Source organism: Gopherus evgoodei, chromosome 7, assembly GCF_007399415.2.
Source record: "Gopherus evgoodei ecotype Sinaloan lineage chromosome 7, rGopEvg1_v1.p, whole genome shotgun sequence".
Classification (NCBI taxonomy): Eukaryota; Metazoa; Chordata; order Testudines; family Testudinidae; genus Gopherus; species Gopherus evgoodei.
In genome coordinates this window covers 97,417,581-97,441,157 of record NC_044328.1, presented here as the reverse complement: position 1 = coordinate 97,441,157, position 23,577 = coordinate 97,417,581, and the positions used below count along the sequence as shown (strand labels likewise).

General features: G+C 56.4%; 1 protein-coding gene across 1 annotated transcript in view; it reads right to left on the bottom strand.

Annotated features, from left to right (window-relative positions):
- Positions 1 to 1,555: 1,555 nt before the first annotated feature.
- Positions 1,556 to 23,577, bottom strand: part of ACTN3 (actinin alpha 3) — a 34,332-nt gene continuing 12,310 nt past the window's right edge. The window contains exons 2-21 of the mRNA XM_030569222.1: positions 23,132 to 23,246; positions 22,301 to 22,420; positions 20,883 to 20,969; positions 17,665 to 17,752; positions 17,287 to 17,365; positions 16,680 to 16,761; positions 11,323 to 11,408; positions 10,859 to 10,951; positions 10,220 to 10,450; positions 9,405 to 9,552; positions 8,837 to 8,987; positions 8,314 to 8,422; positions 8,025 to 8,165; positions 6,830 to 7,012; positions 6,408 to 6,542; positions 4,492 to 4,671; positions 4,073 to 4,219; positions 3,512 to 3,577; positions 3,222 to 3,380; positions 1,556 to 2,314 (exon numbers count right to left, since the gene is read on the bottom strand). Coding sequence (XP_030425082.1) covers positions 2,156 to 2,314; positions 3,222 to 3,380; positions 3,512 to 3,577; positions 4,073 to 4,219; positions 4,492 to 4,671; positions 6,408 to 6,542; positions 6,830 to 7,012; positions 8,025 to 8,165; positions 8,314 to 8,422; positions 8,837 to 8,987; positions 9,405 to 9,552; positions 10,220 to 10,450; positions 10,859 to 10,951; positions 11,323 to 11,408; positions 16,680 to 16,761; positions 17,287 to 17,365; positions 17,665 to 17,752; positions 20,883 to 20,969; positions 22,301 to 22,420; positions 23,132 to 23,246 — 2,559 coding nt within the window. The 3' untranslated portion in view covers positions 1,556 to 2,155. The remainder of the gene's footprint in view (positions 2,315 to 3,221; positions 3,381 to 3,511; positions 3,578 to 4,072; positions 4,220 to 4,491; positions 4,672 to 6,407; positions 6,543 to 6,829; positions 7,013 to 8,024; positions 8,166 to 8,313; positions 8,423 to 8,836; positions 8,988 to 9,404; positions 9,553 to 10,219; positions 10,451 to 10,858; positions 10,952 to 11,322; positions 11,409 to 16,679; positions 16,762 to 17,286; positions 17,366 to 17,664; positions 17,753 to 20,882; positions 20,970 to 22,300; positions 22,421 to 23,131; positions 23,247 to 23,577) is intronic.

The window sequence follows — 23,577 nt, the reverse complement described above, 5'->3', positions numbered from 1 at the left end:
AAGGCCACACAGACCTGGGGATAGAATCCAGGCCTCCTAAGTCCCCCAACACTGTAATCCACTAGATTCCCACACAGACCTTATGAGCTAGGACACCTTGGTTCGATCCCAGTGCTGCTGCAGGGGTGGGTTCCTTTTTGGCTAGACACCCACCCATCCTAGCTGTTTAAACACCACCAGCTATGGCACACAAGTGACATTTTACCCCCACATAAATCCCTTCACAGCCGAGCCCCAGCCAATCTATCACCTTCCATCTGCTATCGAGGTGATAGCCACTTGCCATCAGCCTGTGACACCAGCCTCCATTGCCCACTCGTTACATTGCCAATCAAGCCCCTTGGTGCTTTTTCCTGTACTGCCCCACCCACTTGGGAGGAGCTCCTCATAAACACCCACAACGTGACTTTCTGGGTCTCCTGCCAATCCCGTTGCAAAACCCTCCTTTGTTTGCAGAAAAGGTGGCACTGCTCAGGCTGCTGGTGCACAGAGCTCACGGCCTCTCCTGCTGACAAGAGATGTTTGGTTCCCTGTGCTCCCGTCCAGCCAGCTCCATCTGTTGTCCCTTGTAGTAAGGCTGGCGGCGCTCTGGGGGCAGGGATTGCCTGGCTGGTTTATTTGTACAGCACCTAGCAGAATGGGGTTCATGACTGCTGCTCACAGGGCCTACTGCAATACCCGCATTAACAACGACTTTACTTTTCATGGGGATTTCGGGCTTCAATCTCGATGTAGGAATTAAGCAGAAGACACCTAGACCCAGAGCCACAAAGCCATCGAGGTGCCTAACTCCCATAGACCCTAGACCTCATCCCACCCTTCCATCCCCTAGTAATAGGCTATATTCGCTTCTCTGGTCTTGTCTTCAATGGCTCTTAGACCAGCCTCCCGGAGAACTGGAGCGCCTACTAGTGGTGCAATAAGCGACATGACCAGCATCCATCCCAGTGGGTTTGCTCAGCCTCGCCCCAAAGGGAGAGAGCTGTGTGGGCTGTGGCGCGTGGTTTTGGTAGGGTTTTTATAGTACGTGCCGCTCTATGTTTATCTTGGCAAAGGCTGGTTGGAGACGCCCACCAGCTTGGGCGCTGACAGGTGAGGAATCACAGGACGTGGAGGGTTTGATCTTTCAGTCTCTTCACATTTGTAATGGCAGGTGGCTGCCAATCCCCATGCCCCGAGGCAGCAGAGTGCAAACCTTTTCCCAGGAAGCTCCCTGCAGAAGGACAAGTTACACTGTGGCTGGCTGGAGAGCTGCTCACAGTACAGGTACATCTGCATCCACACTGGCTGGTGGGCACCTCACGCGCCAGTGCTGCAGCCAAATGGACTCACTCAGATCTGTCTGCAAGACAGGCGCCACCTTTTCCCAGCAGTGCTTGTAAAACATCTGGGAACCTGAGAATGGCACCGCTCTGCTCACCTCCTGCCCCATATGCACTGATTCTCCTCCCCCAGGGAGCACTGCTCTCACCTCCACACACGCACACACACACTAAGATCCTCTCCAGCCCAGGGGGTGAAGCTTCTCCCACATGCACTGTACAGAAGCCAGGTGGTTGGTGGGTCTCTCTGTTATATTTCATTTATTAGCGGGTGTAAGGAGCGCACCTGGCCCAGCCCGACCTGGCTCTGCTCCCCAGGTCTGCTCCTCGTGCCCCACCCCCAGTGCACAGCTCCCTGCACCAGAGCCACAGAGATGGGGGCCATAGGACCCCTCGACAGTGCAGCGAGCCCCTTAGCTGGGGACAGACATGCCAAGAACTGGTCCCACCTCCTGCATTTTTGAGGCAGCGAGGGGGAAGGTTGGGGTCCAAAGCACACCCAGAGGAGGAAAGGAGGTGCTGAGACTGGGGAACAAGGGGTGCTGATCCAGGCTAGGCAAGTGCGCATCTACTGGGGCAGCAACAAAGACATAGAGATGAGGCGGCTCCTAGCTAGAGCTGGGCTTTGGGGAGGACTGGAGGCGAGACGTGGGGGATAGAGGGTCCTAACCCAGACAGATCCCCATCTATCTGTCCAGGCCGCATGGGGCTCCACAGTGTTGTTGTTCCATGGGGTAGGGTGGTGGTGGGGGAATCCAGGGCAGGTTCCCCCCACCGATCGGGGGGAGGGATGTCGATCCTGCGAGGTGCAGCAGGGGCTCCCAGGGTGGGGGTTACAGATCGCTTTCCCCGTACAGGGCGCTGGAGAAGGAGACGTAGTCCAATGCGCCTGACACCGCATCAGCCCCGCTGTACTTTGTCATGCGGCTGATGCAATATTCGGCCTGCTCCGGGGGCAGCTCCCGCCGCAGCTCTTCCACGGTGATGTAGTTCTGTAAGGTGGGAGGGGAGATGGTTAGTGGGCAGCAGCCTAGCCCCCCTTCCCCCTCCCCCACCCATCAGGGGCCCTGGCTAGCCTAGGGAGACAAGCACAGGGGAGGGCAGTGCTGGAGCGAGGTCTGTGGGGCCTGTTTGGGCCTGCACTGCCCACACTCACTGTTCTAGCACAGTCTCTCCCGGGGACTTGCTGCAGTGCCACCTGGCTGCGTGGGTCTAACTCAGCAGTTCTCAAACTTTGGGTCAGGATCCCAAAGTGGGTCACGACCAGCGCCGAAGCTCAAGCTCAACTGTCTGGGGCTGAAGCCTGAGGGCTTCAGCCCTGGGTGGCGGGGCTCAGGTTACAGACTCTCTGCTTGGGACTGAAGCCCTTGGGCTTTGGCCCCCCAACCCCCCACCCGGCAGTTCAGGCTTCGGTCCCCTCTCCTGGGGTTGTGTAGTAAGTGTTGTTGGCAGAAGGGGGTCATGATGCAATGAAGTTTGAGAACCCCTGGTCTAACTACATGGGCAGATGACCCAGATCCAAGATGCTCTGAGACCCTGGTGACGCTGCATCCAAAACTGGGGAGGGGGGAATCCTCCTGAACCGCAGCCTTTGACTCAGGGTCCTTGACAGGCTTGGGGCAGGGGAGTATCCGTGGGGGCCAGTGGAGGCAGTGCGGAATAAAACCTGCCCCCCACATACCTTCACAGCAGACAAGAGATCCAAGGGAAATTCCAGCAGACCCATGGGAGCTGGCTCAGTGTGACCTAGAGAGGCTACTAATCCCATCATGCACTGCAGCAAGGCCAGCCCCATGCCCTTCATCAGCTGCTACCCCACAGGCCCCAAAAGTTGAGAAAGACGCTCCTAGCCCAGCACAGCCCTCCGAGAGGTCTCGGGGGGGACGTGGCTGGACTGACCTTGTCTGATGCCAGGATCTTGAAGGAGGCCACAACCTGCTCAGCCGTGTCAGTCTCAGCCGTCTCGCGGGTCATGAAGTCAATGAAGGCCTGGAACGTCACCACGCCCGTGCTGTTGGGATCCACCAGCATCATGATCCGGGCAAACTCCACCTCACCCTGGAGGGCAGGAATGGGGGTGAGGCTGGGGCTGAGCCCAGTGTGGCACTAGGGGGCACTGTGCTGCAGGGAGTGGGGCAGGGACTCAGTACAGCCAGTACTGGCCCTCCTGGCCCGGGGGGATCTCTTACCAGGTCATAGCCCATGGAGATGAGGCAGGCGCGGAAGTCATCAGGGTCCATCATCCCGTTCCTCTTCTGTGGCAGGAGGCAGGGAGGGAAGAGAAGACGTCAAGCCAGTAATGTGCCCCCAGGGACCAGACCCACCTGGCAGGGGTACAGCCCAGGCAGCCTGAGCTCCTGCTACCAGTAAGTCCCCCCAGAAGCCTCACAGGGACCTCCATTAGGGTGCAGAGCTCCACTTCTGTGAGCCATTCATGCCCCCACACACTCAGGCTGTGTCAGGATTGAGGGGCATTGGCAGAGCTGTGGGTTGGGACTATGAGGCACCAGCAAAGCTGGCTGTGGGCAGCAGTGGTGGGGAGCTGGGTTATCTAGATGGGAGACAGATGAGGGGAGTGAAGTTATCTAGAAAGGTTATCAACGGGGGCAGGGCTATCTGGGTAAGGGTGGAGTTATCGAGGAGGGTTATTGATGGGGGCAGGGCTATCCAGGCAGGGGCGAAGTTATTGATGGGGGCAAGGCTATCCAGGCAGGGTCAGCATCATTAGGATGCCAAGGGCCGTATCTCACCCGGTCAAAGTGGTTGAAGGATGCCCGAAACTCATTCATCTGCTCCTGGCTGATGCCCTTGGCATCGCGGGTCAGGATCTGGTTCTCCACCTCGTTGATGGTTCGGGCGATGGTCGTCAGCAGCTGCTCCCAGCCCACTCGGATGTGCTGTGGGGACAGGAGAGCAGATCACAACACCTGGGGGATCACCCCACCGAGATCACCCTCCCATCACTCTTGAACATTACTACACACAAAGCACAACCACATATCCCCCCCATGATTCATGACAACTTTCCCCTCCAAACCCCTCCCCTGAGACCCTCTGCCCCTCTCAGAGCACCCTTAGTCATCCCCTCTCCCGAGTGCCCCTGTCAGCCCCCGATCCCTACTTGGAGAGCCCCCCACAAGAAGCCCCACAGCCCCATCTGGCTTCTCACCTCCATAGTGTAGCTGGTGTGCTTGTTGTCAAAGACCAGGGCCTCCTGGATGAGCTGGTGGTCGCCTTCCAGCTTGTCGATGTTGGCCTTGTAGTTAATGATGTTCTGCTCCAGTTGCTTGAGATGATTCATCTGGTCCTCGAGAGAGCCACTGATGTCCACTGAGATGTGCCCAATCTCCTGTGGGGGCAAGGGGCTGTCACTGTGTGAGGACAGGGTGCCCTGCTCTTCTTGCTGGACCCAACTCCCCTCCTAGAGCTGAGAGAGAACCCAGGAGTCCTGGCTCCCTGCTTCCCGCTCCCCCGCTCAAACCATTATAGACTCATAGAATCATAGAAGTGGAAGGGACCTCAAGTGGTCATCTACTCACCTACTCCAATCCACCAGGACTAAGTAGTAACAGGACCATCCCTGGCAGGTGTGTGTCTAACCTGCTCTTAAAAACCTCCAGTGATGGAGATTCCACAACCTCCCTGGGCAATTTATTCCAGTGCTTAACCAGCCTGACAGGAAGTTTTTCCTAATGTCCAACCTAAACCTCCCAGGCTGCAATTTAAGCCCATTGCTTCTTGTTCTATCCTCAGAGGTTAAGGAGAACAATTCTTCTCCCTCTTCCTTGTAACAACCTTTATTGTACTTGACAACTATTATCATGTCCCTCCTTCAGCCTTCTCTTCTCCAAACTTCCCTCATAGGTCATGTTTTCTAGACATTTAATAATTTTTGTTGCTCTTCTCAGGACTTTCTCCAATTTGTCCACATCTTTCCTGAAATGTGGCGCCCAGAACTGGACACAATACTTCAGCTGAGGCCTAATCAGCGCAGAGTAGAGCGGAAGAATTACTTCTCGTGTCTTGCTTACAACACTCCTGCTAATACATCCCAGAAGGATGTTTGCTTTTTTTGCAACAGTGTTACACTGTTGACTCATATTTAGCTTGGATCCACTATGACCCCCAGATCCCTTTCCACAGCACTTCTTTCTAGGCAGTCATTTCCCATTTTGTATGTGTGCAATGACTGTTCCTTCCTAACTGGAGTACTTTGCATTTGTCCTTATTGAATTTCATGCTATTGATAAATCTGTGCTGACTGTTACTTATCACCTTATTATCATCTAGGTGTTTGCAAACTGATTGCTTAATTATTTGCTCCATTATCTTTCTGGGTACTGAAGTTATGCTGACTGGTCTGTAATTCCCCGGGTTGTCCTTATTTCTTTTCTATAGATGGGCACTAGATTTGCCCTTTTCCAGTCTTCTGGAATCTCTCCCGTCTTCCATGATGTTCAAATATAATCACTAATGGTTCATCTATCTCCTCAGCCAGCTCCTTGAGTATTCTAGGATGTATTTCATCAGGCCCTGGTGACTTGAAGACATCTGACTTGTCTAAGTAAGTTTTAACTTGTTCTTTCCCTATTTTAGCCTTTGATCCTACCTCATTTTCCCTGGCATTCACTGTTAGACGGCCAATCACTACTAACCTTTTTGGTGAAAACTGAAACAAAAAAAAAGTCATTTAGCACTTCAGCCATTCCCACATTTTCTGTTGTGTTTTCCCTCTCATTGAGTAATGGGCCTACCTGTCCTTGGTCATCTTCTTGCTTCTAATGTAGTTGTAGAACATTTTCTTGTTACTCTTTATGTCTCTAGCTAGTTTGATCTCATTTTGTGCCTTGGCCTTTCTGATTTTGTCACTACATACTTTGTTATTTGTTTATATTCATCCTTTGTAATTTGACCAAGTTTCCACTTGTTGTAAGACTCTTTTTTGAATTTCAGATTGTTGAAGATCTCCTCTCTGTCTTGGAGCTGTGGCTAGAACCCAGGAGTCCTGACTCCCAGCCCCCCCAACCATTAGTCCTCACTCCCTTCTCAGAGCCGTGGCTAGAATCCACACACTAGAGCTCTCACCTCCATCTTGGTCTGGATCCAGGGCCCCAAGACATTGGCCTGGGCAGCAAATTGGCGCCGCAGCCGCTCATTGGCCTGTTGCCGCGCCAGCTCCTCCTGCAGCGTCTGGTCTCGGTGTGGCACCAGCTGCTTCACCTGTGGGGGAGGGAGCAGCAGGTGAGAGGCTGTGGGACAGGGCTCCAGATGGGAGGAGGCTGAGTGCAATGGGCTGGGAAGGTGGGGTTCCAGCTCGGGAAGGCCAGGGCCCAAGAGCAGTGGGGCTGGGGAGGCAGGGCCAGACAGAGAGGCACTGACAGTCTGACAGACAGGCAGGGGGTGTGAGGCCTGCGGGGTCAGATGGCTAGCTGGACAGTGGGGTGGGACAGACACAATCAGGGGGTGGGAGGGTCAGCTGGGTCCCCGCTCCCAGTGGCCGCACTCACCATGTCCCACTTGCTGGCGATGTCAAGGTGTGAGAGATTGGTGTAGGGGTTCACCCCGCTCAGCTTGATGCCATAGGTCTGGGCGATCTTCTGGATCTCGTTCTGGATGCCTAGGATGGCCATGCGCTCCTTGTCGGCCTCGGGCAGCGTGGCCTTGAACTGCTCATGGGCCGTGATCAGGCTCTGCGGGCAGGGGGACAGTCGCCATGGGGGGAGTGTGGCCCTAAGAGCCCCTCACGGCCCATGGGCTGAGGGCCCACAGCCCTGTGTCAGATCCGGCCTGACGCCCTCACTCCCCACCACGCTGGGGGCAGAACGTGTCCTGCTAGGTCTGGTGAGTACAGCAGTGGCCTGCTGGTCCCCACATCCCTGTGGGATGTTTGCACGGGCTCTGCCCAGAGTTACTGATGTGCTGGTTGTATGTTCCTACAGCGCGTTAGGAAGGCAGAGCCCCCACCCAGCCTGGACAGCGCAAGGGGCAGTGACCCAGCTGGCTGGTTGGAAGTGACAGGATATTTACATATAAGGCAAACAAAGCCATTAAGCTAACAAGTGGTGAAAGAGACATCTGAGTGATCATGCCTGGGACAGAGCCTGCACCCCAGGCCGCCCTCTGGCTCTGGATGCAGGGACAATGGCCTCTGGTGACACAGGGGGAACAGAGAGACCTTCTCATTACCCATCATGGAGGGGCCAGAGGAAGCAGTGCCTCTGAGCCTAGGAAAGCTGGGTCCCCTGGCTGTGGGGGCTGGAGATGCTGCAAACTTGAGGTGGTTGAGAAAACTGCTCGGGCAAAGGCTGGAACTTTGGGAAATTAAGTGTGTTAGCTAGAAAGCGGGTTTTGTTCTCTCCAGCAAAGCTCTGTCTTGCTGAGACTGAGGGGTAACACCAGGGCTTACGGTTCTGGACATCTGAGCAGAGCAACACAGGGACACTGTGGCTCATTGTGCCACACCCCATAGATCCCCCACTTCCCTTGTCCCGCTCCCACCCAGCCCCAGCCCCGCCACTTCCCCTAATTCTCCCCTTGGACTCCCCCACCTCCCCTGACCCCAGAGAGCAGGGGGCCGAGGGATTCATACACAGAGAGGAAACTAAGGCACAGAGCAGGAAAACAGTGCTCCCTGTTCTAACCACTAGACCCCACTCCCCTCCCAGAGCCAGGGATCTAGCCCAGGGGCCCAGTGGGCCGCACCTGGATCTCCTCAATGCTGTGCACGATGAACATGTCCTGCAGGTCCTCGGTGGCACCATCCATCCAGTTGTTGAAGGGGGCAGCTCTCTTGGCAAACTCAAGGTACAGCTGGTCGATGGTCTCCAGCAGCTTCTCCACCCGCTGGGCGGGGCAGAGCCAGAGAGTTAGAGGGGAAGGGGCACCTACCATCCTCCCAGCCCCTGCACCGGGGCAGGCCTGTTCTCCAGCCACACCCCTCCCCACTCCGGTTGGCAGCAGGAGCTCCCCGCCATCCGGAACCCCCTCTCACCTCCAGCGCGTCCCTCCTCTTCTGTGTCAGGGTGCCCAGCGTGTCCCATTGGTCACAGATGGCCTGGCAGCGGGAGTTCACCGAGGCGGCATCATGGTAGTCCAGCTCACTGCGGAGGAGGGGAGAGATGGTGGGAAGGTAAGGGCAATGAGCCATGGGGCAGGGCACAGAGCCACTGGGCTGCCACGGGGCAGGGCACAGAGCCATGGGGCAAAGCACAGAGCCACTGGGCTGCCACGGGGCAGGGCACAGAGCCATGGGGCAAAGCACAGAGCCACCGGGCTGCCCCAGGGCAGGGCACACAGCCATGGGGCAGGGCACAGAGCAACTGGGCTGCCACGGGGCAGGGCACAGAGCCCTGGATACTGCCCACCTAGCTAGGGACACCACATGCCCGGGCACTAGGAGCTGGGTGTGGCCTCGTGGTTAGAGCAGGGGGCTGAGAGTCAGGACTCCTGGGTTCTCTCCCTGGCTCTGGCATGGGGATTCTGACTGGGGTGTGTGTCTCAGGCCCAGCACTTACTTAAGCTCCTGGGCGATGGCGGCAATCTGCTCCACGCGGTCCTGGTGGGCGGCCAGGTCGCTCTCAAAGGCCTCATGTTTGCGCATCAGCGCCCGCACCTCCATGAGTGAGGCTGACTCATAGTCCCTCTGCGAAAGCATTTCCTCCTTTCCTGCAGAGGTAGCATAGTCTGAGCCTGGCCAGCCTTCTCCAACCCCAACCCACCAGCTTCTGCCCTTTGTACCCCCTGCGCCTTACCCTATGGGCTTCTGGGGCAGGGAGGAACCTGAAGGGGGAATGCCCACACGGGCATCACTGAGGGCAGAGCCCACCGTGTCCCAGAGGGCTGGGAGGAGCCCAGGGTAGGGGGGCAGGGCCTGAGGGGTAGTGCCCTCCTGGGTCGGGGACTGGAGCAGTCCCCTCTGCGGGAGATCCACAGTGAGGGTACCCCATAGTGCAGGTGTAGGAGAAGGCAGGGTGATCCCTGTAGCAGAAAGGGGTATTCTCGTAGTGAGGGATGTGGGTGGGGGAGCCCTGTAGCAGAAGGGGCTGGGGGGATCCCTGGCCCATGGGGACAGGGGGTTGATACCTCTGGTCCAGGACTCATGCAGCGTCGCCTTCTGCTTGAACTTCTCAGCCAGGTGCTCCAGGCGCTCCAGGCGGCGAATCTCGGTCAGCAGCCACTCCTCATAGCCCTTCTCCACCTGCTCCAGCCCCTTCCAGGCATTGGCGATATCCTACCCCCACCGCAGAGAGAGATGCGTGAGCCTGGGTGCTGCCCCCTCCTCCCACACACACAGCACCAGGGAAGTGCTGGAGCTGGCCACCTACCCTGCCTCACCCCTGCCCGTCCCCTGGGGCAGCAGCACCCAGATCACAGTCACCCTATGCCCACCTGGGGGGCAGGAACTGCCCCTGGACACCCCAGCTTGGGCCCCATCAGCAACAGACAAGCTCTGTGATAGTCCATGCCCGGTGTGTGTCCTCACCACCCTCAGTACGTGGCTCCACACAACATGGGCATCGCCTCCCAGGTACACATGGCTCCCTGTCCAGTGGGCACCAACCCCTGGGCACATGTGGCTCCCCACCCCATGGGCACTGCCCCCAGGCACACATGCCTTCTTGCCCCCTGGGCACACATAGCTCCCTATCCAGTGGGCACCACCACCCGGGCACATGTGGCTCCCTGCCCCCTGAGCAAATGTGGCTCCGTGCTCCATGAGCACCATCACACAACAGGGATCTGTCGGCCCCATGTGGACCCATGCCCCATGGATGTGCCATGCAGGCCTCATCCCCGCTCAGGGTAGCAGAGACAGTGTCCATGGATGGATGGCAGATCCCCCTGCAGGTGCCAAGGGCCCCATGGCAGGTGCATGGCCTCCCTGTGCCATGGCTCACCGAGACCATCTTGCCCTCGGAGGGCATGAAGGCAGGCCGGTTGCTGAGGCGCAGTTTGGTCTGCAGGGTGTTGAAGTTGATCTCGAGCTGGCATTTCTCCTGCACGCGGGGTGGTTTGTGGACTCGGCGATAGTCCCGGAAATCCTCCAGCTTGCGCCGCATGGCGCTCATGCTCTTCTCTGCCACGCGGTTCTCTAGCCATGGGATGGTGCGCCGGATCCACTCCAGCAGCTGTGGGGAGCCGTGGGGAGGGTGAGGGCCAGCAGGGGGCAGTGCTGGGTCACTCCAGCCCCTATAGGCCCTTGGGGGAGAGCCACAGGCACATAGCCCAACACTAGCTCCTCACTCCTCAGCCTGGCCCTCAGCACCCCTCCCCTCCAAGCATTAACTAATACAGCTGCACCCCATCAGGCCAGTATATCACTCCCACTGCACCCAGGGGACCTGGCTCCCAGCCCCTCCCACTGCTTTAACCCACTAGATCTCCCTGCCCTGCTGGAGCCAGGCCAGAACCCAGGAGTCCTGATGCCCATTCAGGGCCTTGCTGCCTCTCTCCAGCGCGCTCATTCCTGGGAGCAAGCCTCCAGCAGGTGTTGGGGTGATGGGACATGGCGTCTTCAGGGGAGGATGGATTGGTACCTCGCTTGCCAGCTTCTCGTACTCCTCCATCAGTTTCTCGTTCTCCTGATTGACAGCCAGCACCTTGCAGATCCTGTTTGCAGCCGTCTCGGCCTGGGGTGGGGTAGGGGGAGAAACACCACATTACTTCTCAAGGGTGTGGGGGGGAAATAGAGCAGCCTGAGCACAGTCCTTCCCTTCTCCTGACCAAGATCGGGGCCTCCTGTCGAGCATCTGTGGGGCCTCGCGGGAGAGAGCTGTGCTGGGCCCTGCATGGACCCTGAGCAAAGTCAGGCCCCTGTTGGGCAGGGTGCTGCACAGACACCCCCACCTGAGGTCGGGACCCCTGTTGTGCCAGGCATCACACTGATCCCAACAGAGACTGGGGCCCCATGGGGGTGGATACCACACAGACCCCAACCAAGACTGTCCCCACCCCCACCCCCATTTGCACTGGAGACACACACAAACGCACGCACACGCACCTGCTCTGCTCCAGCAAAGGCATGGTAGAAGCAGGACACGTAGGTCATGATGGCTTTCTCATCTGGCTTGGGCGTGTTGACAATGTCTGCAGAGAGATGCCAGCAGCTCAGTGGGGGTGAGGGAGCGAGGGTGTGACCTGGCCACACACCCCTGCACTGGAGTCTCGACTACTTCCCTCCTCAACCCAGCACCCTGTGTGACCTCCGGAACCCAGGGCCGGCGCTTCCATTTTGGTGACCACCAGGATTTGGGGGGCAGCAATTTGGCAGTGGGGGGGTCCTTCCGCGCTCTGGGTCTTCGGAGGCAATTCTGCGGCGGATCCTTCACTCGCTCCGGGATCCGCTGCTGAAGTGCTCCAAAGACCGGGAGCATGGAAGGACCTCCGCCTAGGGCGCCAAAAACCCTGGCGCCGCTCCTGGGACACCCCCACCTTGGATCCCCATGTCCAGCTGCTTGGGGAGCGCGTGGTGCGGAGCCTGCGGCTGAAGCCGGAGCGCTGGGAGCGCTGTGTGGGCAGCCCCGAGGTGCAGCACCTGCTGTGGGGCTTCCTGGAGGGCGCCGCAGGGCAGCCACCGCTGCTGCTGGTAACGCTGAGCCTGACAGGGCAGCTGGCGCTCAGCACCGAGTACACCGCCAGCCCCGGCCGCGGCAAGGTGCTGTTCTTCCTGCGCAGGGGGTCCGGGCCGCTGAGCGCCCCACCTGGCCCCAGGGAGCTGCTCTACGGGGACCTGCCCGCCTCCTCCCTGGAGCACTTCGCCACCCTGGTGGAGGAGGTAAGGCGGCGGCTGGATGGGAACCCAGGAGCAGCCCCTTCTCCTCTACGGTTCTGGGTCCTGGAGGCTGGCAGGGACCTACCCCCGCGGCTGCCCCCCTTCTGGCCTGGCTCTCAGTCTCTAGCAGCCCAGGGAGCCAGCGAGGTGCCCAGCCTGGCCGTGCTAGTGCCCCAGGTCCCTGGGCGGGCCTGGCACCAGTAGGGAACCTCTCTGGTTCCCACCTTAGTTCAGAGATCTGTGACCCATCCCCACCCTCAAGGCTCTCTCCTCTCAGCCTGGCTGAGCCAGAGGTGGAGGCTGAGGAGCTGTAGCCTGGCCAAGCAGTGGGGTTTTTTAGCTCAGGGAGCAGCAGCTCATGCATGGAGAAGCAGAGATTTCAGGGTCAGTCCCTGCTGCGGTGACTCACCCAGGGGTGTCCCCAGGGACACAGGTTACAGTGATAAAAAACAAGTTGCTAAGGGGTTGTGTGCAATGTTAAGGTAACATCAAGGAGAACAAGTTGCTAAGGGACAACAGTGCAAAACTGGAACACACACAACACAGTGTAACACCATGTATCTCGGTACATCAGCTCCACACATCCCTGTTCCCAGATACCATCCATTCCCAGAGAAAAGCTGCTCTACTTATCCACACTCACAGGCCACCCAGATACTCTTAACTCTGCCATTTGTAAGCCCCAGGCTAGCCCAGCAGGGAAGTGTTTACAAAATCAAAACACATCTGTAGACAGGGCCTGTTTAATGCCAGTGTTCCTATGGGATTAATCTGTGTTTCTCATGGTTAGCTTGAATCTGGATTATTTCCGTTTAGGACTTGTCAAGAATCACAACTATATGTCCTTTTTGTTTGTAATCTTAATATTGTGAACTAGAATATGTTACCAGGATTTTTCCCAATAGAGGTATCACCTAAAGAATTTTTTTTAAATAAACATTTATTTTGAATGTGTTCTGTATGAATTTAAGATGGGAAATCTGCGCAATGATAAGAGTATATGTGGAAGTAGGTGTAAATGTGGCAGTATTTTGGAGTTGGCATTGTTATATTAAGACATTGAACCTTCATCTCACAGTTGTAGGCTACCAACCAAGTTATTTTGATTTTGTGGGGTAGCATATTTGTTTATGTGGAGCAATATTACATCTCATCTTTTTGATGGGTTCTGCAATTTGGTAAGTCATAATTGCACAGATTGCAGTGTTTGTCTGCTGTGACTTTGCATATGAGAGGATTTGTAAGCTCCAGCTGTTACGTAGAATTTTTTGGGGTGTAATGAATAGTTTTAGATTGATGTCACTGAGGCTCCTTTGGTCATGTGTCCTGAGCAGGGTGCATGTGCTGATCTCTGCTATGCATATTTCTTTATGTAGCTTTTTGTTCAGGAGATGTAAGCATTGTTTCGTGGCATTCCACGGAGGGTAGAGTTAAGGGTCTGACTGTGGTAACAATAGCTGAGTAGGACTGGTTGGCTGGGGGAATGGGCAGTGTGTGAGTTAGAGAGAGAAGAGGAGGGATGTAGGTGAATGGTTCTGTGCTGTGTTTCCTAGCGTTGTGCATTTGGGTTTTGTGTTGCTTTCTCCCAGCCACCTGAACTGTTTTTACAAAGTGTCTTCTGTGTTTGAATTTCCTGGTTTTCTTGAAAATAGAGAGAGGCAGGCTCAAGAGGACTCCACCAAGGAGGCTCCTTCTCCTCCCCTGTGCAGTCGCTTTGCACCTGCTGTGTGTGCAGAGTAGGGTGAAGCTGGGCTGGCACCAAGGGGGTGCATGGTTCCCCTGGGTGAATTGCACTAGGGGCTCAGTGCCAACCCCATAGATTCTTCTGGCACAGGGGATGTTTCAGGGCAGATCAAGGGCAGGAAGAGACAGGCCTGCACCCTAGGGATCCCCTGGTACAGTGATGTCTATAGGGACTATGGCAGTGGGAGGGCAAGCTAGGGCTGTCCGCAGGCTGCTCTGACCTGCTACTGTGGCCTCTCTGTCCCCTGCCTGCCCCAGCATCACATCAGGGAGGTGGAAAGCCTCCCCTCTCAGTCCCTGCACTGACTCAGGAACCCAACCTGCTATAGAAAATCCACACTCAGGTTGATCATTCATGACGCTTCTCTGATGTGAACAAACTGCACTATTGGGCTGAATCAGCCACTCACACTGGGGACAGGAGCAGGCCCTTCCACCCAGGGTGAGGCAGGCCTTGCATATGAGCCCACAGCTCTGTGGTGATGCCTCCTATGGGAACGCCTCTGCTTGTGTCACATGTGCTGCTCTTTGGCAGAGGGACTGAGCTGGGCCTGAGGGCAGTGCAGGCAGGGCCGGTGCAACCATTTAGGCAAGGCGCTGGGATTTGGGGGGAGCCATTTTCTTCAGCAGCGACCGCGGCGGCCGGATCTTCGTCCGCCCCAGTTGTCGCCGGCATTTAGGCAGAGGGAGCTGGGGCAGGGGAGCATGGGGAGGGTCGCCTGCAGCAAGTAAGAGGGGGGGCGGCACGCAGGGGAACTCCCCACCCCAGCTCATCCCTGCCCCGCCTCCTCCCCGAACATGCCATAGCTGCTTCACTTCTCCTGCCTCCCAGGCTTTTGGCACCTAAGCTGATTGGCACCGCAAGCCTGGGAGGTGTGAGAAGTGAAGCAGCCACGGTGTGCTCGGGGTGCTCGTGCTCGTGTGCGGAGCAGGGGTGAGCTGGGGCGGGGGGGTGCCTCAGGGCGGAGAGTGGGGAGCTACCGCGGGGGGGGGTGTGCCTCAGGGCCAGGGGGGCGCAAGGTGGAAGTTTCGCCTAGGGCGTGAAACATCCTTGCACTGGCCCTGCCGGAACCCCCCCGCCCCGTCTCCAGAGCACTCCTCCCAGCCCCAGCCCTTCCCTCGGGATGTGTCTGTGAGAGAGTGGGAACGTTTCATAATATTTTTGAGACGCCTATGTGTGCCTCAGTTTCCCCCTGTACTTTGCATGGCTAGCCGGTGCAGGGAAGGAATTATGTTTGCTCTCAGGGCTGGTCTCCACTAGACACTTACATCGGCATAGCCATGTCTCCCTGGGGTGTGACAAATCCCCCCTACCCCCACCCTCCCGTGGTGTAGCTATACTGACCTCCCCGCAGTGTGGACAGGGCTAGAGGGATAGAAGAATTCTCCGGCTGACCTAGCTACCGCCTCTCGGGGAGGTGGGAAACTACAGCCATGGGCAAAGCCCTCCCCTGGGATAGGTGGTGTCTACAGTGAAGTGCTGCAGTGGCTGAAGTGCAGAGACACCCTGCCCAGGAGACACAGCGGTGCCTCACTTCCCTGCTAGACTGGATTGAATACATTTGTTAATGACCAGATCAACAAGGGGACCAGCGAGACAAAGCCAACCCAGAGAGTCAGGGATCTAGGAGAGGGCTGTGAATTCAGCCCAGCCCAGCCTGGGTGCCAAGGACGGAGCCTGGCCCAGGAAGCCCAACATCCGGAGCGTGGCACTGGAGGTGACTGCGGCTGGGCTGGTGAATTGCTCTGGGCTGAGCAGATGGACTGTGCTGGAGCCTTGATTTCTCTGAACGAACCTCAGGACTCCAGGTGACTCACAAGCCCTGCTCCATTTGGAGAAGGCTCTTTGGTGCCATGGCAGATCCCAGCTGGGGTGTGTCAGTCCTGAGGGGTGGAGAAGGCTCTGCCAGGAGCTTGTCTCAGCTGGACTCGCAGGGCAGAGCGCAGGGGGTGAACCAGGGGTAGGAGCCCAGAAGCTCAGTCTAGGGGGCAGTGAGGCTACATGGCCTGTCCTGAAGGGCTCCTCCACATGTACATGTGTGTGTGTGTGTGCGCGCGTGTGTGTTTGTTTTTCTGGCATACATAGGGGTCCCTCCAAGAGATTGTTTCAGAACTAGGGTGTAGCACAGATCCTGAGGGGTCTATGACAGTGTCCCCCAGCCCCTGTCTGGAAGCATGCTCCCCCCAGGCTGGGCTGCACAGGCCCAGAGTGCCAGCTGCCCTGGGCATTAGATCCACGGCCTGTAAGGGAGACCAGCAGGGCTAGTGTGGCAGCCAAATGGGCCATGAAGGGAGGGGAGAGTGTGACTCCAGGCACCTCGTTCCACAGAGCATCCCAGGGTGGCGGGTCAAGGAGACAGCCTGAGATCCCCACAGGAGGAAACAGAAAAAGGGACACTGGAGAGGAGGATTCCCTCCTACCTACCCACCCACCAAGGAATCAGTGGCAGAGCCAAAAACAAAACCCAGGAGTCCTGGCTCCTAGCCCCCTGCTCTAACCCACTAGATTTCCTCCCGAGCTGGGAGAGAACCCAGGCGTCCTGACCTACAGAATCAGGTCTGGGGGCTGAAGCGGGAGCTCAGGTAGGAGGAGGATAAATGATTACATTTCCAGGCCCAAGCTGGTTCAGCCAGGCCCTGACAGGGCCCAGGAGAAGGGTCGGGGTCAGAGGTTAGGATCAGATTCAAGGGTTAGGAGTTGGGATTAGGACTGGGAGCCAAGATCAGGATTAGGGGGCCAGGGTCAGGCCAAGGTTCCAGGGTCAGGGTCGCGCGAAGGGCCAGGCCAGAGCACTGTGCAGGCCCCTCTGTGCAGCTCTCAGAGTGCAGCGCCCAGCCCTCACCTTCAGCGTCCAGCATCTTGGGGATGTCGAGGTACTTCTCAGCCACTTCAAAGGCCGTGTTGAGGTTCCCGATGGGGTCATCCTAGGCACAGAGAGGCAGAGCTGTGAGACTGGGGGAGGGGGGTTGGTGACAGGCTGGGGCCCAGGGGGAAAAGAGGCGTGCATTAGCCACAGGCAAGGGGGGCACCATGAGAAGGACGGGGCCCTGCAGGGAGCAGGGCAGGAAGGGGGGCCTGAGCCATGCAGTGAGAGGTGGGGTGGGCACGCTGGCGGTAACAGGGAGGTGAGGGCGTTCATGGGGGCAGGAAGCTGCTGCTCAGAGCTCGGATAACAGGTCAGGGACAGGGATCTGGCCAGCAAAGAGCTGAATGTCCTTGGGTAGAAACAGCCGGGGAGGGGGAAGAAGGAAACTAAATGGGGGGCTGGGGCAGTGCCAGGAGCCAGGATCAATGTCACTGGGGTGGTAGCTGGGAGGGCTGTTCTGTGGTAGCAGGGAGCTGAGGGGCAGGGGCTGGGAGAAGGAGAAGCAGCAAGGGTGGGGGCTGAGGCAATGGGGGGAACGCCGGGGGAAGGGTGGGGGAGACAGCGGGGGCCGGGGCTGTTGCACCTTTCTGAGCTTCGCATAGTCGATGAGGTCAGGCCGGTGGCGGTGGATCAGGGCGCACAGGGCCAGTCCATCCTTCCAGCTGTGCCGCATCCGGGGGGAAGGAGAAGTCAGGTGATCCTCGCCTATGACCCCTGGCCAGCTGCAGGCGCTGTGCTGGGGCCGGGAACTACACATGCACCCCAGCCCCGCCCTATGCTCCCTCCTCCGGCTCACCTGCCCTGGGCTCCTTCACTCCAGCGGGCACTGATGGAGCTACTGCCTCCTGGGAGCAGGGCTGAGCCCAAGCCAGCTCGACTCATGGAGGCCGCAGGGCGAGGGCACCCCTGGGGCCTGCCCCAAAGCCCCGAGCGAAGCCCCCCTCCCCACAGTCCTCCCTACCTGATGTGGAAATTCTGCACATTGACATTCCGGTATGGAGCCGTCTTCCTCTGGCACCACAGCAGCAGACCCTCCTTGGCCGAGGTCTCTGCAAGAAACCAGGTAGCATGGCTCAGACCCCCCTGGCCCAGGTGCATGGAGGGGGTGAGAAGCAGGAGATGGGGTGGGGGTAGAATGGCCCCTGGCAGGAAGGGCCTGCAGTGCAAGGGAGAGCCTTACCCATAGCCCCCCATTGGTGGGTGTGTGGGCAGGGCTGGCTCTACCATTTTTGCCGCCCCAAACAAACAAACAAACAAAAAAAAAGCAGCTCAGACTGTCACCACCTGAACTGCCGAAGCAGAAAAAATTAAAAAAAAAAAACCTGCTCGGACTGCCGCTACCTGAACTGCTGAAGTGCAAAAAATAAAACCCCCAAACCACTCGGACTGCAGCCGCTCAAACTGCCAAAGCCGGAAAAAAACCCAACCACTCACACTGCCGCCACCCGAATTGCTGAAGCGCAAAAAAAATAAAAATAAAAAGCCACCCAGACTCTGCCGCCCCAAGAATGGACAGAATGCCGCCCCTTAGCATGTGCCGCCCCAGGCATGTGCTTGTTCCGCTGGTGCCTGGAGCCGGCCCTGTGTGTGGGGGCAGCAGGGATTCTCTGATTCATGGAGTGCCAGCCCAGAAGGGACTCATAGACGAAGGTCAGAATGGACCGTTATGATCATCTAGTCTGACCTCCTGCACAATGCAGGCCACAGAATCTCACCCACCCACTCCTGTAACAAACCCCTGACCTGTCTGAGCTACTGAAGTCCTCAACTTGTGGTTTAAAGACTTGAAGGTGCAGAGAATCCTCCAGCAAGTGACCGGTGCCCCACACTGCAGAGGAAGGCGAAAAACCCCCAAGGCTTCTGCCAATCTGCCCCGGAGGAAAATTTCTTCCCGACCCCAAATATGGCGATCAGCTAAACCCTGAGCATGTGGGCAAGACTCACCAGCCAGACACCCAGGAAAGAATTCTCTGTAGTAACTCAGATCCCACCCTATCTAGTGTTCCATCACAGGCCATTGGGCATATTTACTGCTAATAGTCAAAGACCAGTTAATTGCCAAAATTAGGCTATCCCATCATACCATCCTCTCCATAAACTTATCAAGCTTAGTCTTGAAGCCAGATATGTCTTTTGCCTCCACTGCTCCCCTTGGAAGGCTATTCCAGAACTTCACCTCTGATGGTTACAAATCTTCGTCTAATTTCAAGTCTAAACTTCCTGATGGCCAGTTTATATCCATTTGCTCTTGTGTCCACATTGGTACTGAGCTTAAATAATTCCTCTCCCTCCCTGATATTTATCCCTCTGATATATTTATAGAGAGCAATCATATCTCCCCTCAGCCTTCTTTTGGTTAGGCTAAACAAGCCAAACTCTTTGAGTCTCCTCTCATAAGACAGGTTTTCCATTCCTCGGATCATCCTAGTGGCCCTTCTCTGTGCCTGTTCCAGTTTGAATTCATCCTTCTTAAACATGGAAGACCAGAACTGCACACGATATTAGATCACCCAGTCTGCCCTGCTGCATAGCCCAGGCCAGAGAACCTCACCCAGCTACCACTGCATTGCACCCATCACTTCTGTTTGGCTAAAGCATATCAGGCCTCAGGAGACTGACCTGCTGTGAGCCCCAAGCCAAAAACAGCAGAGACCCAGGGGCCACCAATGCTCAAGCTCTCTGTGATGTCACAGAATGGATTTGGCAAGGCATGCTCAGAGGATCCCCGCAGGTGATCCATGCCCTGTGCTGCAGGGGAAGATGAAAGGTCCCTGCCAATCAGACTGAGGGAAAATTTATTCCTGACCTCAAATCTGGCTGGCCATCAGTGACCCTGAGAATGGGAGCAAGACACACCAGCTAGGCAGCTAAGCCAGAGTCTCTGGACCATCTCAGAGCACTGGCCATCCCTACATGTGTCCCATCTCCAGCTGTGGCCGATCTCTAATGCTTCAGAGAAAAAAGGAAAAAACACCCAGACACAGCCAGCCAATTGTGAACTGAAGAAAAAATTCCTTCCTGACCCCTGCCCTGACCAGCTGCAGCCCTGAAGCATGAGATTAGATTATAGTCAATACTGAGGTGTAAAGGTGAGTATGTGTATGGCTATAACAGGGATGTGTAATGTATAGGAGGGGTATGGGGTGTGCAGCTAAAAGGCATTTGTATGGGGGTGTATAATGTACAGGGATCGGTATAGGGGTATACAGTGTATAGGAGTGTGTATAGGGGCTGTTTGGGGCGCATAGTGTATAGGGGAATGTACATAGGACATGTATGGAGTATACAATGTATAGGGGTATATGGGGGGGTGTAGTACAGTGTATAGAAGATATATGGAGTGTGTAGGGTCCATGTATAGGGTTTATATAGGGTGCATGATTGTGTATAAGGGTATGTATAGGGGCTGTATGGGATCTATAGTGTACAAGGATATGTATATGGGGTGTGTATGATCTAATGTATAGGGGTGTAGGTGTGTAAAGTATAGGAGTATATGGAGTGTATAGTGTTTGGCTGCATGTATAGGGGTTTATATAGGAGTGTGTGTTTGCAGATAGTTATGTCTAGGGGCTATATGGGATGTATAGTGTAGAGGGGTATGTATGTGGGGTGTGCATGGAGTGTATTATGTATAAGGATATGTGTGAGGTGTAGGTATAGGGGTGTACAGCACATAGGGGTATGTGTAGTGTCCAGGAGATATAGGCAGGGCTGGCTCCAGGCCCTAGCATGCCAAGCACGTGCTTGGGGCGGCATGCCGCAGGGGGCGCTCTGCCGGTTGCCGGGAGGGCAGCAGGTGGCTCCGGTGGACCTGCCGCAGACGTGGCTGCGGAGGGTCCGCTGGTCCCGCGGCTCCAGTGCAGCATCTGCAGGCATGCCTGCGGGAGGTCCACCGGAGCCACGGGACCAGCGGACCCTCCGCAGCCATGGCTACAGGAGATCCACCGGAGCCGTGGGACTGGCGAGCGGCAGAGTGCCCCCCACGGCGTGCCACTGTGCCTGGGGGGGAGAAATGGCTAGAGCCGGCCCTGGATATAGGGAGTATGTAGTGTTTAGGGGTTATATAGGGTGGATGTGGATGTGGATGGGGTGCGGTGTACACGGGTGTCTGGAGTATACGCTACAGGAGTATGTGTCAGGGGGGTGTAAAGGGGCAGAACCCAGTCCCACACTCACCTTCCACTGAGATGTCCTGGATGGCGAAGCGCAGGATAATTGTCCAGATCATCCCCAGAGTCATCTTCAAATTTCCATCCACAATTTCTGAAGGAGGGGAGAGAAGGAGTCAGAGCGGGGTGGGGTGAGTGACAGAAAGAGACGGGTGTCCAAGGGTGGGGGAGAGATGGGGTGTGTCATGAATATAAGGGGAAGGGTATGCCAGCCCATTCAGTAGCATAAAATCCCTCCTTGGCAGCTATACTGGATTGCCTTATCCATAAAGGGTTAAGCAGTTCAAATAACCTAGCTGGCACCTGTCCAGAAGGACCAAAGAGGAAAGAAGATAATTTCAAATCGCGGGGGGAGGGGGGGAGGATTTGTTTTGTTGTTCTGTGTGTTGTTCCCTCTCCAGATGGAGAGAGAGAAGCCAAGCAGGTACATTATCTCCTGAAAAATATACCTGGAATAATCCATCTAAAACCACAGAAACTGTGAGTAAGGCAAGGAAATGCATTAGGTTATCTCTTGTTTTGGCTTGTGAATTTCCCTATGCTGCAGAGGTAGTTTCATTCCTGTTTTTGTAACTGTGAAGCTGAGCCCAGGGGTGGAATCCTCTGCATTTTAAATCTTTTTATTACCCTATAAAGTTACCATCCATGTGGATTTTGCAGGTGTGATTCTTTTACTTTTTTCTTTATAATAAAAGTTCTTCTTTTAAGACCCTGATTGATTTCAGTGTCCTGAGACAAAGGGTCTGGCTGAGCTCATGTTGCTACGGCAACTGGTTGGTATTTTATTCTCAAGCCTCCCCAGGAAAGGGGATGAAAGGGCTTGGAGGGATATTTTGTGGGGGACAGGGATTCCAAGTGCCCCTTCCCTGAATTTTTGTGTAAATCATTTGGTGGTGTCAGCAATATACCGTGCAAGGACAAGGAAATAAATCTGTGCCTTGAAGAAGTTTTAACCTAAGCTAGTAGAATGCAGGTCCCCACATCTGTACCCCAGAGTTCAGAGTGGGGGGGTAGCCTGACAGGGTGCATAGAGATAGAGAGATGGGGATTGACGGGCAGGCAGAGTAGAGCATATGGCAGTGGACAGACAGAAGTAAACCCACCCCCAACCCCCCAGTGTATGTGCTGCTTGGGGGCCTGCACATCCAGCCCAGGCACTGCTGACAGGAAGCCTCCCCTTCCCTCGAGACAGAGCAGCCCATGGGATTATGAGTGAACATGGCTCAATCCCAACCCAGCCCCACGTGGAGAGTGGTGCCAGTGCCTGTGGCCACCGTACCCTCCCAGACATGCACTGCATCCACCTACCAACGCCAGAGCGATGGGTCTGGCATCGCGATGGTAATGGGGCATGTAGGAGACTGCGCCAGTGCTGTGGAACCTCATCACCCTAGTCAGGATCGCTGCCCCCCCAACCCCACTCACCCTCAGCCCCGATGGAGACCAGCTTGACCCCCTTGCTGGAAATGAAGTCCAGGGCCTTGTTGACATTGGCGATCTTGTGGAAACGCATCTTGCCCTTGTCTGGCTTTGGCAACCGCTCACCTGAGGGGTGGGAGGAGAGTCACCAATCGGGGGAGGCACAGAGCCCCCCCTACACCCATGCACCTCCCTGCTCGCCTGGGGGCAGAGCCAGTGATGGGGTGAGGGGGTCCCCTGCACTACCACCCCTTGACTGAGAGGGAGTCAGCAGTGGGGGTGGGGAAGCAGAGATTTCTCTCCCCCCCACATACTCATATCTGGGGGCAGAGTCGGTGACAGATCCACTCCCAGCTCAGCCACACAAACCAGGCACACCCCACATCACCAGGCCACAACACACCCCACCACACAGACATCCAAGCACTGTGACACAGACAACCCCACATTGCATAATCCCTTTGGGTCCAGAGCTCCCCACCCCACTGCAGCTGGGCTATACCCCAGTGACTGCATCCTCTGGGTCCCCCCAAGTCCCTCTCATCTTCCCATGGATTCTCTCCCACACACTCCCACATGGCTTCTTGCCTAGGGTGACCAGATGTCCTGATTTTATAGGGACAGTCCCGATTTTTGGGTCTTTTTCTTATATAGCCTCCTATTACCCCTCACCCCCTGTCCCAATTTTTCACATTTGCTGTCTGGTCACCCTATTCTTGCCCCTTGTGGCCACTGGACCCTCACTGGCAGCTCCCCATGGATTCTTGCCCCTCCCCTCATCACCCCCACATGGTCCTCCGTGGATCTGACCCCACCCGCCCCGGCTCCCCCACCTACCTGAGATCACCTCCAGCAGCAGCATGAGTTTCAGCCCATTGCGGAAATCCTCCTCAATGTTCTCGATCTGGGTGCCAGCCTTGCGCAGGTGGGAGTTGCACCAGGCTGTGAATGTCTGCAGGAGAAGATGCGGGGAGTTAGAGACACCCCCACAGCCTCTCCCCCTGGGGAACAGGACAGCGGAACGAGCTGGAGGGGCTGGGCTATTCCCACGCCAGCACCAAGGTTGGTGTTGGTAGGGACAGGTGCCCGCACCTCACATAGCCGCCCATTTAGGGCGACCAGACGTCCCAATAAAATCGGAACTGTCTCGATATTTAGTTTTTTGTCCCACATCCCGACCGATGTTTGGTATTTTGGTATTGATATTGTCCTGATATTTCGCACTCTGTTTTTTTTCTCCACTGGCGGCACTCCGTTTTTGTTCCCTTCCCGCCCCCAATGTG